The sequence below is a fragment of the Gobius niger genome, assembly GCF_951799975.1.
Source record: "Gobius niger genome assembly, contig: SCAFFOLD_150, whole genome shotgun sequence".
NCBI lineage: Eukaryota > Metazoa > Chordata > Actinopteri > Gobiiformes > Gobiidae > Gobius > Gobius niger.
Window position 1 is genome coordinate 25,201 of NW_027639103.1, and position 15,086 is coordinate 40,286.

A 15,086-nucleotide genomic window follows, 5' to 3' on the forward strand; every position below is an offset into this window, starting at 1 on the left:
GACACAACACGGACGTTAAACACAGAAACCAGGAGGATCTGACTTTAACAACAGGACTCAGTGAAAGGAGAAAAGAAAGAAAGTCTGAGTTTGATCAGATGTTTCTGTGGGAACGCCGTCCTCAGCTGCAGACGAGAGCTGAGCGGTTTGTCCTAAAAGCTGAGCTCGGCCTCGGGCTCTCAGCTGCACAGACTTCAGTTTAAAACAACATCAAATATTCACGTGAGAACAAACCCACCACCACCGCTCTGACTCCAGCTCAGCCAGGAGACAGATTCAAGAAAACCATCGATGGGCTCAGAGGCTGCAGGAGAAACTCACAACCTTTATCAATGTAGAGACGTCGATTGGAAGTTTTTGTTCATTTAAAATACCGTAAATGCTCTAATAGAGGCCGGGGCCTTTATTTACTCAAGGGCATCTGGGACCAGGCCTTTATTGGAACCAGGCCACAATTAGAGACAGGCCTTTATTTCTATTTGAGCAAAACGGACGACCAGGAAAATGAAGACAAACGAGATTTGTGTCCATTTGCACCTAAAATATTAGGTTCATTTATTACTGAACATTTCAAACCCTCTCCCAGCGGCTGGAACATTGACGCCTTTTATTTTGTCGGGACAACAGGAAGTGTTTCGTTGCTGTTAGCGGAGCTTTGACATCAGTGTCACTGCAGGTTTCTGTTTCGTTTTTACCGCGGACCGGATTATTTGCTGTTATCTTGTGTAAAAGGCGAGTTTAGACGGAGCGTTTGTGTTTGTGATCGATCATGAGACTGACCCGAGAGAAGACGAGACGCTCGCGCTGATGGGAGGAGTTATTTTGAGGCGGGACTGACCTGCACACGGAGCAGCTGGACGTGCTTTGAAGACGCGATGGAGACTTTATTAAAACCCTGGAGGGTCATAAACATTTGTGCTGTTTCCAAATATCGTCACAGGAGGTTTGAAAAGTGGCTAAATCTGTGTCAAAGTGACGCTCGGATCAGCTCCTCCGCAGCGTCCCCCTCGGCCCGGGTTCAGTTTGTTACTTCCTGCACCTGAGTTTTCATTTACACCAGTATGAGACAAACTCCTAACATGGGGAATATTTCTACTGCTATAGTTTCTAATAAAAGCCCCGGCCTGTTTTAGAGACCGGCTTTAATTTGCCTCCACCAGCCACGAACCCGGCCCCTGTCGGAGACCCGGCCTCTGTCGGAGACCCGGCCTCTGTCGGAGACCCGGCCTCTGTCGGAGACCCGGCCCCTGTCGGAGACCCGGCCTCTGTCGGAGACCCGGCCCCTGTTAGACCCGGCCCCTGTCGGAGACCCGGCCTCTGTCGGAGACCCGGCCCCTGTTAGACCCGGCCCCTGTCGGAGACCCGGCCTCTGTCAGAGACCCGGCCCCTGTCGGAGACCCGGCCTCTGTCGGAGACCCGGCCCCTGTTAGACCCGGCCCCTGTCGGAGACCCGGCCTCTGTCGGAGACCCGGCCCCTGTTAGACCCGGCCCCTGTCGGAGACCCGGCCTCTGTCGGAGACCCGGCCCCTGTCGGAGACCCGGCCCCTGTCGGAGACCCGGCCCCTGTCGGAGACCCGGCCTCTGTCGGAGACCCGGCCTCTGTCGGAGACCCGGCCTCTGTCGGACCCGGCCTCTGTCGGACCCGGCCTCTGTCGGACCCGGCCTCTGTCGGAGACCCGGCCTCTGTCAGAGACCCGGCCTCTGTTAGACCCGGCCCCTGTCGGAGACCCGGCCTCTGTCGGACCCGGCCTCTGTCGGAGACCCGGCCTCTGTCAGAGACCCGGCCTCTGTCGGAGACCCGGCCTCTGTCGGAGACCCGGCCTCTGTCGGAGACCCGGCCTCTGTCGGAGACCCGGCCTCTGTTAGACCCGGCCTCTGTTAGACCCGGCCTCTGTCAGAGACCCGGCCTCTGTCGGAGACCCGGCCTCTGTTAGACCCGGCCTCTGTTAGACCCGGCCTCTGTCGGAGACCCGGCCTTAGAATTATGATTTATGTGATGAATCAGCGAAATCAGGAAATAAAGAGAAAGTCTCACCAGAGCGAACTCGTGGGACACGCGTCCGTCCGGCGGCAGTTTGGCGCCGAATCCGAGCGCCGGGAACAGTTTGTCGGAGTCGTAATCCTGGATGATCTCGCCGACCGCCTTCAACGCCAGCGCGTAATCGTTCAGCTGGTACGGACTCATGTAGTGCAGAGAGGTGGGCTGAGACGGGTTACCTGAGAGTACACAAATACTACTACTACTACTGCAGTACGGACTCATGTAGTGCAGAGAGGTGGGCTGGGACGGGTTACCTGAGAGTACACAAATACTACTACTACTACTGCAGTACGGACTCATGTAGTGCAGAGAGGTGGGCTGGGACGGGTTACCTGAGAGTACACAAATACTACTACTACTACTGCAGTACGGACTCATGTAGTGCAGAGAGGTGGGCTGAGACGGGTTACCTGAGAGTACACAAATACTACTACTACTACTGCAGTACGGACTCATGTAGTGGCGTGTTGTGGTGATGGAAAATGTGACGAAAATGTGATGGAGGAGGTGTGTTGTGGACTGACCGTTGGAGGCGGTGAAGTCGATGGCCACAGTGAAGTTAATCTGAGTCCTGCAGAGAAACACAGATATATAAATATATTAATAATTATACATTAATAATGATATAAGAAAGGATTAAACACCTCAGAGCTGCATTTTCACGTCTAACGCGGCTCCTCGTTGTTTAATCCGCTTATACCAGGGTCCCACAAACCTAACATTTATAATAAATGTGTTTTTCATTGACTAAAGTCACTAAATCTGCCAGACTACGGGACTATTTTGTGTGGGTTATTAGCCGGTCACTGAAGGCTGGTCTCAGAGCGAGTCATTCTCCGCAGCTATTACGAGGATCTCAGTCAGGCTCAACGACACAACATCAGCACAGAATCACAACACAACAGGACTAACCCGGAAACACTTTTCCCTGGAAGGAAACACCGATATGCGGCACTCGTGGGCAGGAGTTATTTACCTTTTACAAGGTTTAACCTGAAGCTAAAGCTAGCTAGCTCAACCAGCTCAACTGTTTATGGAAACAGCTGCGGTGGAGTCGCTCACACCTGGGCCCCCCCAACTCAAACTTTTATGTTTGACTTTACTAATCCAGACAAAGATGCTTCAATGCAGGATCATTTTATGTACGCCTGAAAATGATGAATAGCCTTAACCGTTTCCAATAGAAATGTAAAGCTCATATGTTATTAACAGTAGCTAACCTAGCTGCTCACTCTCCTCTACAAACATTTAGCAAACACTAAATCCATCTCATACGTTCCTGTCAGTCACTAATTACGCCTTTATCTGATTCAGCTGTGTCAGGCGTTGCTATGGCGACGCCACAGCGGAGTGACATCCCAGTGATTTAACTACCGGACTACGTGTGCGGTTACACCAAAATAATGCACCGGCCAATCAGAGTCCAGTATTCACCCAGACCAGGGTATAGGTAAGGGATAATGTACAGAACGCTGGTCATTATCTGGTACCTTCTGTCGGTGTTTATTTTCCCGATAATGACCAGCGTTCTAAACATTATCCGCTTATTATTCGGCCATTTGCCAACTGAACACACAACATAAACTTCGTACACTTTTATGAAGGTCCAAGAGTTTATTTAATGACTTCCGCGACAAATAGTTCCCAAACGTTTGGCTAGGCTAGAAGCAGCAAGGCTAGCAGCTAGCCTAGCTACTTAGCTGAAGGCGCAGTTGGAGGAATGGTGGTGAATCTCTGGGTTGAAAGTCAGACTCGCACTAACTTCACGAGCGATTCCCCGACTTCTCTCTCAGTGACGGGACAGATAGTGTCGCTGCTACGTATGTGCGGAGTGATAGATACAGACGGCATCTTGTCATAGAAGGGGGCGTGGCTTCACCGAGGGGGAAAATAGAATCTTGAGAGAAACACAATTTTCCCTCTTTTTAGCCATTTTCTGGTGGAATATCAACTTATTTATCCCATAAATACAGTCAAGTGTAAATCAGGATATTTTCTCACAGCAGATTGTTCAGTAGAAGTGAAAAAAACGGCAGTTGTAGCAAGCGCTAGCTAACCGTTAGCATTAGCCCGATGCTAACATGTAGCATCAAGTTAGCATTCTCCGTTATTCATGTATTTATGGGCTGTTGAACCACTTTGCTCCTCCCCATGTCTTTATTTAGTAGAAACTATATTCATAATTCAGCATTTGTTAAAGTAGTTTTTGAATAATTAGAGAAAATTTACATTTTTTCTAAATTGTTTCCCCCTTAACTGTTTTCAAACATGACCATATATGGGCGATTCCAGAGATGCTGTATCTATATGAAAGCACGAACCCCGTTGCCATTTTCAGAGGTCCTTTATCAGAAAATAATGACCGGGAGAACGTTGGGAAATCCCATTCAAATCAACGGAGCTTCTACTTACGTTGTGAAGAGCCGTATAATAATAATAATTATACAATAATAATGTTTTTTTAATAATGATACATTAATGTGGACACATTTACTGAGCTGCTTCAGGCTCACAGAGAAAGTTTCTGTAACATAAGTGTTTGTCTCCGTGTGGGTAAAGTCTGTTAAACTGTGAGTGAGGAGGATGGAGACGGTTCAGTGAATGATCCGAGCTGGGACTCGAACTCACAACACTCATAAACGTACCCTCCTCTGATGAAATCCAGGAAGGACAGCTCCGAGTCCACCAGACACGACAACAGCGTCACCTGGAGGCAGAAACACACCTGTCATACTGAACCACAGGGGCCACGGGGGCCACACCTGTCATACTGTACTACAGGGGCCACAGGGCCACAGGGGCCACAGGGGCCACAGGGGCCACAGGGGCCACAGGGGCCACAGGGGCCACAGGGGCCACAGGGCTCCGACTCACCGTCCCGGAGTTCTGGTACTTCTTCTTCTTCTTCCCTTTCTTCTTGGGGTTCAGCACCTGTCACAGACACACACGTTAGGCCGGACGCCCCCCCTGACCCTGCAGGTGTTCGTGACCTCTGACCTCGTAGACGTGGAACTGCGACTGGCTGCGGCACATCTCCCTGTAGCTCGTGCTGAAGTCGCCGATGAAATCATGTCTGGAACAAAAAACGGTCGATCAGGAAACAGACACAGGGACAAACCCGGTCCAGTCGACTGTGTGTGAAAGTCAAACTGAACCGTTAGACTAGAGGGGCCCCAGTCCCTCTGCTGCCCGTGTCAGCTCCGCCCCTGCTCTCACTGTTTCCTCACCTTCATCATCCTCAAGTCATCTGTAAAACCGTGAACATGAGGCAGACTTTAGAGAAGTAAAAGCTTGAGAAGAGCAGACTCTGTTCATGATGAAGGAGGAGGAGCTTCAAAGGAACAGGCCTCAGATCTTCCAGACTGAGCTCTGTTCTTACCTGAGCTTAGACGAGTTGATGTGTACCTGTCTGGTCTTCTCAGTCATGCACAGATGTTGTTAGCATTTAGCCTCTCCCGGTTTATTCCTGGCCTCTCTCTGGCCTCTCTTTGGCCTCTCTTTGGCCTCTCTTTAGCCTCTCTTTAGCCTCTCTTTAGCCTCTCTTTGGCCTCTCTTTAGCCTCTCTTTAGCCTCTCTTTAGCCTCTCTTTAGCCTCTCTTTAGCCTCTCTTTGGCCTCTCTTTAGCCTCTCTTTGGCCTCTCTCTGGCCTCTCTTTGGCCTCTCTCTGGCCTCTCTCTGGCCTCTCCTTGGCCTCTCTTTAGCCTCTCTTTAGCCTCTCTTTAGCCTCTCTTTAGCCTCTCTTTGGCCTCTCTTTAGCCTCTCTTTAGCCTCTCTTTAGCCTCTCTTTAGCCTCTCTTTAGCCTCTCTTTGGCCTCTCTTTAGCCTCTCTTTAGCCTCTCTTTGGCCTCTCTTTAGCCTCTCTTTGGCCTCTCTTTGGCCTCTCTTTAGCCTCTCTTTAGCCTCTCTTTAGCCTCTCTCTGGCCTCTCTTTAGCCTCTCTTTAGTCTCTCTTTGGCCTCTCTTTAGCCTCTCTTTAGCCTTTCTTTAGCCTCTCTTTAGCCTCTCTTTGGCCTCTCTTTGGCCTCTCTTTGGCCTCTCTCTGGCCTCTCTTTAGCCTCTCTTTGGCCTCTCTTTAGCCTCTCTTTGGCCTCTCTTTGGCCTCTCTTTGGCCTCTCTTTAGCCTCTCTTTAGCCTCTCTTTGGCCTCTCTTTGGCCTCTCTTTAGCCTCTCTTTAGCCTCTCTTTAGCCTCTCTTTAGCCTCTCTTTGTCCTCTCTTTGTCCTCTCTTTAGCCTCTCTTTAGCCTCTCTTTAGCCTCTCTTTGGCCTCTCTTTAGCCTCTCTTTAGCCTCTCTTTAGCCTCTCTTTAGCCTCTCTTTAGCCTCTCTTTGGCCTCTCTTTAGCCTCTCTTTAGCCTCTCTTTGGCCTCTCTTTAGCCTCTCTTTGGCCTCTCTTTGGCCTCTCTTTAGCCTCTCTTTAGCCTCTCTTTAGCCTCTCTCTGGCCTCTCTTTAGCCTCTCTTTAGTCTCTCTTTGGCCTCTCTTTAGCCTCTCTTTAGCCTTTCTTTAGCCTCTCTTTAGCCTCTCTTTGGCCTCTCTTTGGCCTCTCTTTGGCCTCTCTCTGGCCTCTCTTTAGCCTCTCTTTGGCCTCTCTTTAGCCTCTCTTTGGCCTCTCTTTGGCCTCTCTTTGGCCTCTCTTTAGCCTCTCTTTAGCCTCTCTTTGGCCTCTCTTTGGCCTCTCTTTAGCCTCTCTTTAGCCTCTCTTTAGCCTCTCTTTAGCCTCTCTTTGTCCTCTCTTTGTCCTCTCTTTAGCCTCTCTTTAGCCTCTCTTTGGCCTCTCTTTGTCCTCTCTCTGGCCTCTCTCTGGCCTCTCTTTGGCCTCTCTCTGGCCTCTCTTTGGCCTCTCTCTGGCCTCTCTTTGGCCTCTCTCTGGCCTCTCTTTGTCCTCTCTTTAGCCTCTCTTTAGCCTCTCTTTAGCCTCTCTTTGGCCTCTCTTTAGCCTCTCTCTGGCCTCTCTTTGTCCTCTCTTTAGCCTCTCTTTAGCCTCTCTTTGGCCTCTCTCTGGCCTCTCTTTGGCCTCTCTTTGGCCTCTCTTTGGCCTCTCTCTGGCCTCTCTCTGGCCTCTCCTTGGCCTCTCTTTGGCCTCTCTCTGGCCTCTCTTTAGCCTCTCTTTAGCCTCTCTTTAGCCTCTCTTTAGCCTCTCTTTAGCCTCTCTTTAGCCTCTCTCTGGCCTCTCTCTGGCCTCTCTTTAGCCTCTCTTTAGCCTCTCTCTGGCCTCTCTTTGGCCTCTCTTTAGCCTCTCTTTAGCCTCTCTTTAGCCTCTCTTTAGCCTCTCTTTAGCCTCTCTTTAGCCTCTCTTTAGCCTCTCTTTGGCCTCTCTCTGGCCTCTCTTTAGCCTCTCTTTAGCCTCTCTTTGGCCTCTCTCTGGCCTCTCTTTGGCCTCTCTTTAGCCTCTCTTTAGCCTCTCTTTAGCCTCTCTTTCGCCTCTCTTTCGCCTCTCTTTAGCCTCTCTTTAGCCTCTCTTTAGCCTCTCTTTCGCCTCTCTCTGGCCTCTCTCTGGCCTCTCTTTAGCCTCTCTCCGGCCTCTCTCTGGCCTCTAACACAAGTAACTTATTCCTCCAGTTTCTCTCTGAAGAAGGACTTCTGTAAAGCCACAATAACAGACGTTCTTCTTCTTCTTCTGTTTCTTTGGAGTTCACTTCCTCATAAACCCCGCCCCCCCATGTGTTCTCCCTCCTGAAGCACTGAGGCACTTCCTGTTTGCCAAAGTCCATCAGGAGAACTTCGTCTCCAGCCTCAGCTTCAGACTCACCCTCCGTCCCGGTCCCAGTCGTACACCTCCACTTTGATGCTCCTGAAACACATGGATCTCGTTGTTTAAGCGTGTGAATCTGCCCCCCCCTCGCGGAGGCGGGACATAGCCGTCTGCCCCCCCCCCCCCTCGCTGAGGCGGGACACCCACCTGTCGTAGTCCCCGTTGCACAGCGCTCGCACCGGGATCTTGAAGGCCTGCCACACCGGGTCCAGCGTGTTCTTCACCACCTCCGTCTTATGGCAGATGGTGAACCTGGCGAGGAACAATCACACTTACGTCACAGCCTGAGGGCAGGAGGAGAACATCTGGGAGAACATCTGGGAGAACATCTGGGAGAAGGCGGAGAATCAGCGGAGCTCATACAAGATTAAACGCAGTATCAAAGAGTGTCATCCATGAAAACCTCCACAGGCTTTTCTCACACTCTGACACTCTGAACAACATCTCCACCTCAGGAGCATCTCCACCTCAGGAGCATCTCCACCTCAGGAGCATCTCCACCTCTGAGTAAGTGTGTTTTCTGCCAGGCCTCAGGAGGGATTAAAGTCATTAAAGTGATGGTCTGGAAGTCTTGGTGCAAAATCTTCATATAAATAAATGAAATGAAACTTCTTCATCACACCAGGCACATCTGAAAGGTTCTATATCCGCACATTCAGATTTTTTCCTCATATTTATGTCATTGCTCTGCATTTGTTTTCCCTCTTCAGTCAGACTCATTAACTCCGCCCCCAGACACTTTATTCTGACTCTTAGTCTCTGCGTTCGGGACGATACAGCCTTAATGTTCCACAGGGCGGCTTTAAAGGAATAGGCCAGTGTTTTTACATACTGAGATATGTTCTTACCTAACCTTAGATGAGTTAATATATCCCCGTCTGGTCTTTGTCCGTGCGCTCACACATGCGCAGCCTCTCCCACATGTCACATAGCTCCAAAAAAGCTCACGATAGAAGCTACCAAGCTCTTCCACGTGTTCCCTATTTAAATAAAGTTACGTGAAGTGTTTTCATGAAGAAATGTAGCATGTGGATTTTATAAGCAAATAAAAAGGGGGACTATATTGTGAGGCGTAATGATACGAGGAGCAAAACGTCCGCGCAGTAACTCCTAAAGACTTCCCCCGCTCACTTCCGTCAATAGAAGCTCTCTTTGGCCTCTCTTTGGCCTCTCTCTGGCCTCTCTCTGGCCTCTCTCTGGCCTCTCTCTGGTCTCTCTCTGGCCTCTCTCTGGCCTCTCTTTGGACTCTCTCTGGCCTCTCTCTGGTCTCTCTCTGGCCTCTCTCTGGCCTCTCTTTGGACTCTCTCTGGCCTCTCTCTGGCCTCTCTCTGGTCTCTCTCTGGCCTCTCTCTGGCCTCTCTCTGGCCTCTCTCTGGCCTCTCTCTGGTCTCTCTCTGGCCTCTCTCTGGTCTCTCTCTGGCCTCTCTCTGGCCTCTCTCTGGTCTCTCTCTGGTCTCTCTCTGGTCTCTCTCTGGTCTCTCTCTGGCCTCTCTCTGGCCTCTCTCTGGTCTCTCTCTGGTCTCTCTCTGGTCTCTCTCTGGTCTCTCTCTGGTCTCTCTCTGGCCTCTCTCTGGCCTCTCTCTGGTCTCTCTCTGGTCTCTCTCTGGTCTCTCTCTGGCCTCTCTCTGGTCTCTCTCTGGCCTCTCTCTGGCCTCTCTTTGGACTCTCTCTGGCCTCTCTCTGGCCTCTCTCTGGTCTCTCTCTGGCCTCTCTCTGGCCTCTCTCTGGTCTCTCTCTGGTCTCTCTCTGGTCTCTCTCTGGTCTCTCTCTGGCCTCTCTCTGGTCTCTCTCTGGCCTCTCTCTGGTCTCTCTCTGGTCTCTCTCTGGTCTCTCTCTGGTCTCTCTCTGGTCTCTCTCTGGTCTCTCTCTGGCCTCTCTCTGGTCTCTCTCTGGTCTCTCTCTGGCCTCTCTCTGGTCTCTCTCTGGCCTCTCTCTGGCCTCTCTCTGGTCTCTCTCTGGTCTCTCTCTGGTCTCTCTCTGGTCTCTCTCTGGCCTCTCTCTGGTCTCTCTCTGGCCTCTCTCTGGTCTCTCTCTGGTCTCTCTCTGGCCTCTCTCTGGCCTCTCTTTGGCCTCTCTCTGGCCTCTCTCTGGCCTCTCTCTGGTCTCTCTCTGGCCTCTCTCTGGTCTCTCTCTGGCCTCTCTTTGGCCTCTCTCTGGCCTCTCTCTGGCCTCTCTCTGGTCTCTCTCTGGCCTCTCTCTGGTCTCTCTCTGGTCTCTCTCTGGCCTCTCTCTGGTCTCTCTCTGGCCTCTCTCTGGTCTCTCTCTGGTCTCTCTCTGGCCTCTCTCTGGCTCTCTTGGCCTCTCTCTGCCTCTCTCTGGCCTCTCTCTGGTCTCTCTCTGGTCTCTCTCTGGCCTCTCTCCTGGCCTCTCTCTGGTCTCTCTCTGGCCTCTCTCTGGCCTCTCTCTGGTCTCTCTCTGGTCTCTCTCTGGTCTCTCTCTGGTCTCTCTCTGGTCTCTCTCTGGTCTCTCTCTGGTCTCTCTCTGGTCTCTCTCTGGTCTCTCTCTGGTCTCTCTCTGGTCCTCTCTCTGGTCTCTCTCTGGCCTCTCTCTGGCCTCTCTCTGGTCTCTCTCTGGCCTCTCTCTGGCCTCTCTCTGGTCTCTCTCTGGCCTCTCTCTGGCCTCTCTCTGGTCTCTCTCTGGTCTCTCTCTGGTCTCTCTCTGGTCTCTCTCTGGTCCTCTCTCTGGTCTCTCTCTGGTCTCTCTCTGGTCTCTCTCTGGCTCTCTCTCTGGTCCTCTCTCTGGTCTCTCTCTGGTCTCTCTCTGGTCTCTCTCTGGCCTCTCTCTGGTCTCTCTCTGGTCTCTCTCTGGTCTCTCTCTGGTCTCTCTCTGTCTCTCTCTGGCCTCTCTCTGGTCTCTCTCTGGTCTCTCTCTGGCCTCTCTCTGGCCTCTCTCTGGTCTCTCTCTGGCCTCTCTCTGGTCCTCTCTCTGGTCTCTCTCTGGTCTCTCTCTGGTCTCTCTCTGGCCTCTCTCTGGTCTCTCTCTGGTCTCTCTCTGGTCTCTCTCTGGTCTCTCTCTGGTCTCTCTCTGGCTCTCTCTGGCCTCTCTCTGGCCTCTCTCTGGCCTCTCTCTGGTCTCTCTCTGGCCTCTCTCTGGCCTCTCTCTGGTCTCTCTCTGGCCTCTCTCTGGCCTCTCTCTGGTCTCTCTCTGGTCTCTCTCTGGTCTCTCTCTGGCCTCTCTCTGGTCTCTCTCTGGCCTCTCTCTGGTCTCTCTCTGGTCTCTCTCTGGCCTCTCTCTGGCCTCTCTCTGGTCTCTCTCTGGCCTCTCTCTGGCCTCTCTCTGGTCTCTCTGGTCTCTCTCTGGTCTCTCTCTGGCCTCTCTCTGGTCTCTCTCTGGTCTCTCTCTGGTCTCTCTCTGGTCTCTCTCTGGCCTCTCTCTGGTCTCTCTCTGGTCTCTCTCTGGTCTCTCTCTGGCCTCTCTCTGGCCTCTCTCTGGTCTCTCTCTGGCCTCTCTTTGGCCTCTCTTTAGCCTCTCTTTGGCCTCTCTCTGGCCTCTCTCTGGTCTCTCTCTTTAGCCTCTCTTTGGCCTCTCTTTAGCCTCTCTTTAGCCTCTCTTTGGCCTCTCTTTAGCCTCTCTTTGGCCTCTCTCCTCTGGCCTCTCTCTGGCCTCTCTCCTCTGGCCTCTCTCTGGCCTCTCTCTGGCCTCTCTTTAGCCTCTCTTTAGCCTCTCTTTGGCCTCTCTTTAGCCTCTCTCTGGCCTCTCTCTGGCCTCTCTCTGGTCTCTCTCTGGCCTCTCTCTGGCTCTCTCTGGTCTCTCTCTGGTCTCTCTCTGGTCTCTCTCTGGCCTCTCTCTGGTCTCTCTCTGGTCTCTCTCTGGCCTCTCTCTGGTCTCTCTCTGGTCTCTCTCTGGTCTCTCTCTGGCCTCTCTCTGGCCTCTCTCTGGTCTCTCTCTGGCCTCTCTCTGGCCTCTCTCTGGTCTCTCTCTGGCCTCTCTTTGGCCTCTCTTTAGCCTCTCTTTAGCCTCTCTTTAGCCTCTCTTTGTCCTCTCTTTAGCCTCTCTCTGGCCTCTCTCTGGCCTCTCTCTGGTCTCTCTCTGGCCTCCCTCTGGCCTCTCTTTAGCCTCTCTTTGGCCTCTCTCTGGCCTCCCTCTGGCCTCTCTTTAGCCTCTCTTTGGCCTCTCTTTAGCCTCTCTCTGGCCTCCCTCTGGCCTCCCTCTGGCCTCTCTCTGGCCTCTCTTTAGCCTCTCTTTGGCCTCTCTTTAGCCTCTCTTTGGCCTCTCTCTGGCCTCTCTTTAGCCTCTCTTTGTCCTCTCTTTGTCCTCTCTTTGTCCTCTCTTTAGCCTCTCTTTAGCCTCTCTTTAGCCTCTCTTTGGCCTCTCTTTAGCCTCTCTTTGGCCTCTCTCTGGCCTCTCTTTAGCCTCTCTTTGGCCTCTCTTTAGCCTCTCTCTGGCCTCTCTTTAGCCTCTCTCTGGCCTCTCTCTTTAGCCTCTCTTTGGCCTCTCTTTAGCCTCTCTTTAGCCTCTCTTTGGCCTCTCTTTAGCCTCTCTTTGGCCTCTCTTTAGCCTCTCTTTAGCCTCTCTTTGGCCTCTCTTTAGCCTCTCTCTGCCTCCCTCTGGCCTCCCTCTGGCCTCTCTCTGGCCTCTCTTTAGCCTCTCTTTGGCCTCTCTTTGGCCTCTCTTTAGCCTCTCTTTAGCCTCTCTTTGGCCTCTCTTTGGCCTCTCTTTGGCCTCTCTTTAGCCTCTCTTTGGCCTCTCTTTAGCCTCTCTTTAGCCTCTCTTTGGCCTCTCTTTAGCCTCTCTTTAGCCTCTCTTTGGCCTCTCTTTAGCCTCTCTCTGGCCTCCCTCTGGCCTCCCTCTGGCCTCTCTCTGGCCTCTCTTTAGCCTCTCTTTGGCCTCTCTTTGGCCTCTCTTTAGCCTCTCTTTAGCCTCTCTTTAGCCTCTCTTTGGCCTCTCTCTGGCCTCTCTTTAGCCTCTCTTTAGCCTCTCTCTGGCCTCTCTTTGGCCTCTCTTTGGCCTCTCTTTGGCCTCTCTTTGGCCTCTCTTTAGCCTCTCTCTGGCCTCTCTCTGGCCTCTCTCTGGCCTCTCTTTGGCCTCTCTTTGGCCTCTCTTTGGCCTCTCTTTGGCCTCCCTCTGGCCTCTCTTTGGCCTCCCTCTGGCCTCTCTTTAGCCTCTCTTTAGCCTCTCCTCGGCCTCTCTTTGTCCTCTCTTTGGCCTCTCTTTAGCCTCTCTTTAGCCTCTCTTTAGCCTCTCTCTGGCCTCTCTTTAGCCTCTCTTTTGCCTCTCTCTTTAGCCTCTCTTTAGCCTCTCTCTGGCCTCTCTTTGGCCTCTCTTTAGCCTCTCTTTAGCCTCTCTCTGGCCTCTCTTTGGCCTCTCTTTAGCCTCTCTTTAGCCTCTCTTTAGCCTCTCTCTGGCCTCTCTTTGGCCTCTCTTTGGCCTCTCTTTAGCCTCTCTCTGGCCTCTCTCTGGCCTCTCCTCGGCCTCTCTTTAGCCTCTCTTTAGCCTCTCTTCGGCCTCTCTCTGGCCTCTCTTTGGCCTCTCTTTAGCCTCTCTTTGGCCTCTCTCTGGCCTCTCTTTAGCCTCTCTTTAGCCTCTCTCTGGCCTCTCTTTAGCCTCTCTTTAGCCTCTCTTTAGCCTCTCTTTAGCCTCTCTTTAGCCTCTCTTTAGCCTCTCTTTAGCCTCTCTTTAGCCTCTCTCTGGCCTCTCTTTGGCCTCTCTTTGGCCTCTCTTTAGCCTCTCTTTAGCCTCTCTTTAGCCTCTCTTTAGCCTCTCTTTAGCCTCTCTTTAGCCTCTCTTTAGCCTCTCTTTAGCCTCTCTTTAGCCTCTCTTTAGCCTCTCTTTAGCCTCTCTCTGGCCTCTCTTTGGCCTCTCTTTAGCCTCTCTTTAGCCTCTCTTTAGCCTCTCTTTAGCCTCTCTTTAGCCTCTCTTTAGCCTCTCTTTAGCCTCTCTTTAGCCTCTCTTTAGCCTCTCTCTGGCCTCTCTTTGGCCTCTCTTTAGCCTCTCTTTAGCCTCTCTTTAGCCTCTCTTTGGCCTCTCTTTAGCCTCTCTTTAGCCTCTCTCTGGCCTCTCTTTGGCCTCTCTTTAGCCTCTCTTTAGCCTCTCTCTGGCCTCTCTTTGGCCTCTCTTTAGCCTCTCTCTGGCCTCTCTTTAGCCTCTCTTTAGCCTCTCTTTAGCCTCTCTTTAGCCTCTCTTTAGCCTCTCTTTAGCCTCTCTTTAGCCTCTCTTTAGCCTCTCATGGCCTCTCTTTGGCCTCTCTTTAGCCTCTCTTTAGCCTCTCTTTAGCCTCTCTCTGGCCTCTCTCTGGCCTCTCTTTAGCCTCTCTTTAGCCTCTCTCTGGCCTCTCTTTAGCCTCTCTTTAGCCTCTCTCTGGCCTCTCTTTGGCCTCTCTTTAGCCTCTCTTTAGCCTCTCTCTGGCCTCTCTTTAGCCTCTCTTTAGCCTCTCTTTAGCCTCTCTTTAGCCTCTCTTTAGCCTCTCTTTAGCCTCTCTTTAGCCTCTCTTTAGCCTCTCTTTAGCCTCTCTCTGGCCTCTCTTTGGCCTCTCTTTAGCCTCTCTTTAGCCTCTCTTTAGCCTCTCTCTGGCCTCTCTCTGGCCTCTCCTCGGCCTCTCTTTAGCCTCTCTTTAGCCTCTCTTCGGCCTCTCTCTGGCCTCTCTTTGGCCTCTCTTTAGCCTCTCTTTGGCCTCTCTCTGGCCTCTCTTTAGCCTCTCTTTAGCCTCTCTCTGGCCTCTCTTTAGCCTCTCTTTAGCCTCTCTTTAGCCTCTCTTTAGCCTCTCTTTAGCCTCTCTTTAGCCTCTCTTTAGCCTCTCTTTAGCCTCTCTCTGGCCTCTCTTTGGCCTCTCTTTGGCCTCTCTTTAGCCTCTCTTTAGCCTCTCTTTAGCCTCTCTTTAGCCTCTCTTTAGCCTCTCTTTAGCCTCTCTTTAGCCTCTCTTTAGCCTCTCTCTGGCCTCTCTTTGGCCTCTCTTTAGCCTCTCTTTAGCCTCTCTCTGGCCTCTCTTTGGCCTCTCTTTGGCCTCTCTTTAGCCTCTCTTTAGCCTCTCTTTAGCCTCTCTCTGGCCTCTCTCTGGCCTCTCTTTGGCCTCTCTTTAGCCTCTCTTTAGCCTCTCTCTGGCCTCTCTCTGGCCTCTCCTCGGCCTCTCTTTAGCCTCTCTTTAGCCTCTCTTCGGCCTCTCTCTGGCCTCTCTTTAGCCTCTCTCTGGCCTCTCTCTGGCCTCTCTTTGGCCTCTCTTTGGCCTCTCTCTGGCCTCTCTTTAGCCTCTCTTTAGCCTCTCTTTGGCCTCTCTTTGGCCTCTCTTTAGCGTCTCTCTGGCCTCTCTTTAGCCTCTCTTTAGCCTCTCTTTGGCCTCTCTTTGGCCTCTCTTTAGCCTCT

The 15,086-nt window shown here is 52.0% G+C and overlaps 1 protein-coding gene across 1 annotated transcript in view; it reads right to left on the reverse strand.

Annotated features, from left to right (window-relative positions):
* The window catches only part of LOC306982891 (copine-8-like), a gene marked incomplete at its 3' end in the record, with an annotated part of 45,823 nt that overhangs the window by 18,549 nt on the left and 12,188 nt on the right, over positions 1-15,086 (reverse strand). The window contains exons 3-9 of the mRNA XM_079583337.1: positions 7,938-8,042; positions 7,788-7,829; positions 5,039-5,114; positions 4,916-4,972; positions 4,687-4,748; positions 2,566-2,612; positions 2,036-2,217 (exon numbers count right to left, since the gene is read on the reverse strand). Coding sequence (XP_079439463.1) covers positions 2,036-2,217; positions 2,566-2,612; positions 4,687-4,748; positions 4,916-4,972; positions 5,039-5,114; positions 7,788-7,829; positions 7,938-8,042 — 571 coding nt within the window. The remainder of the gene's footprint in view (positions 1-2,035; positions 2,218-2,565; positions 2,613-4,686; positions 4,749-4,915; positions 4,973-5,038; positions 5,115-7,787; positions 7,830-7,937; positions 8,043-15,086) is intronic.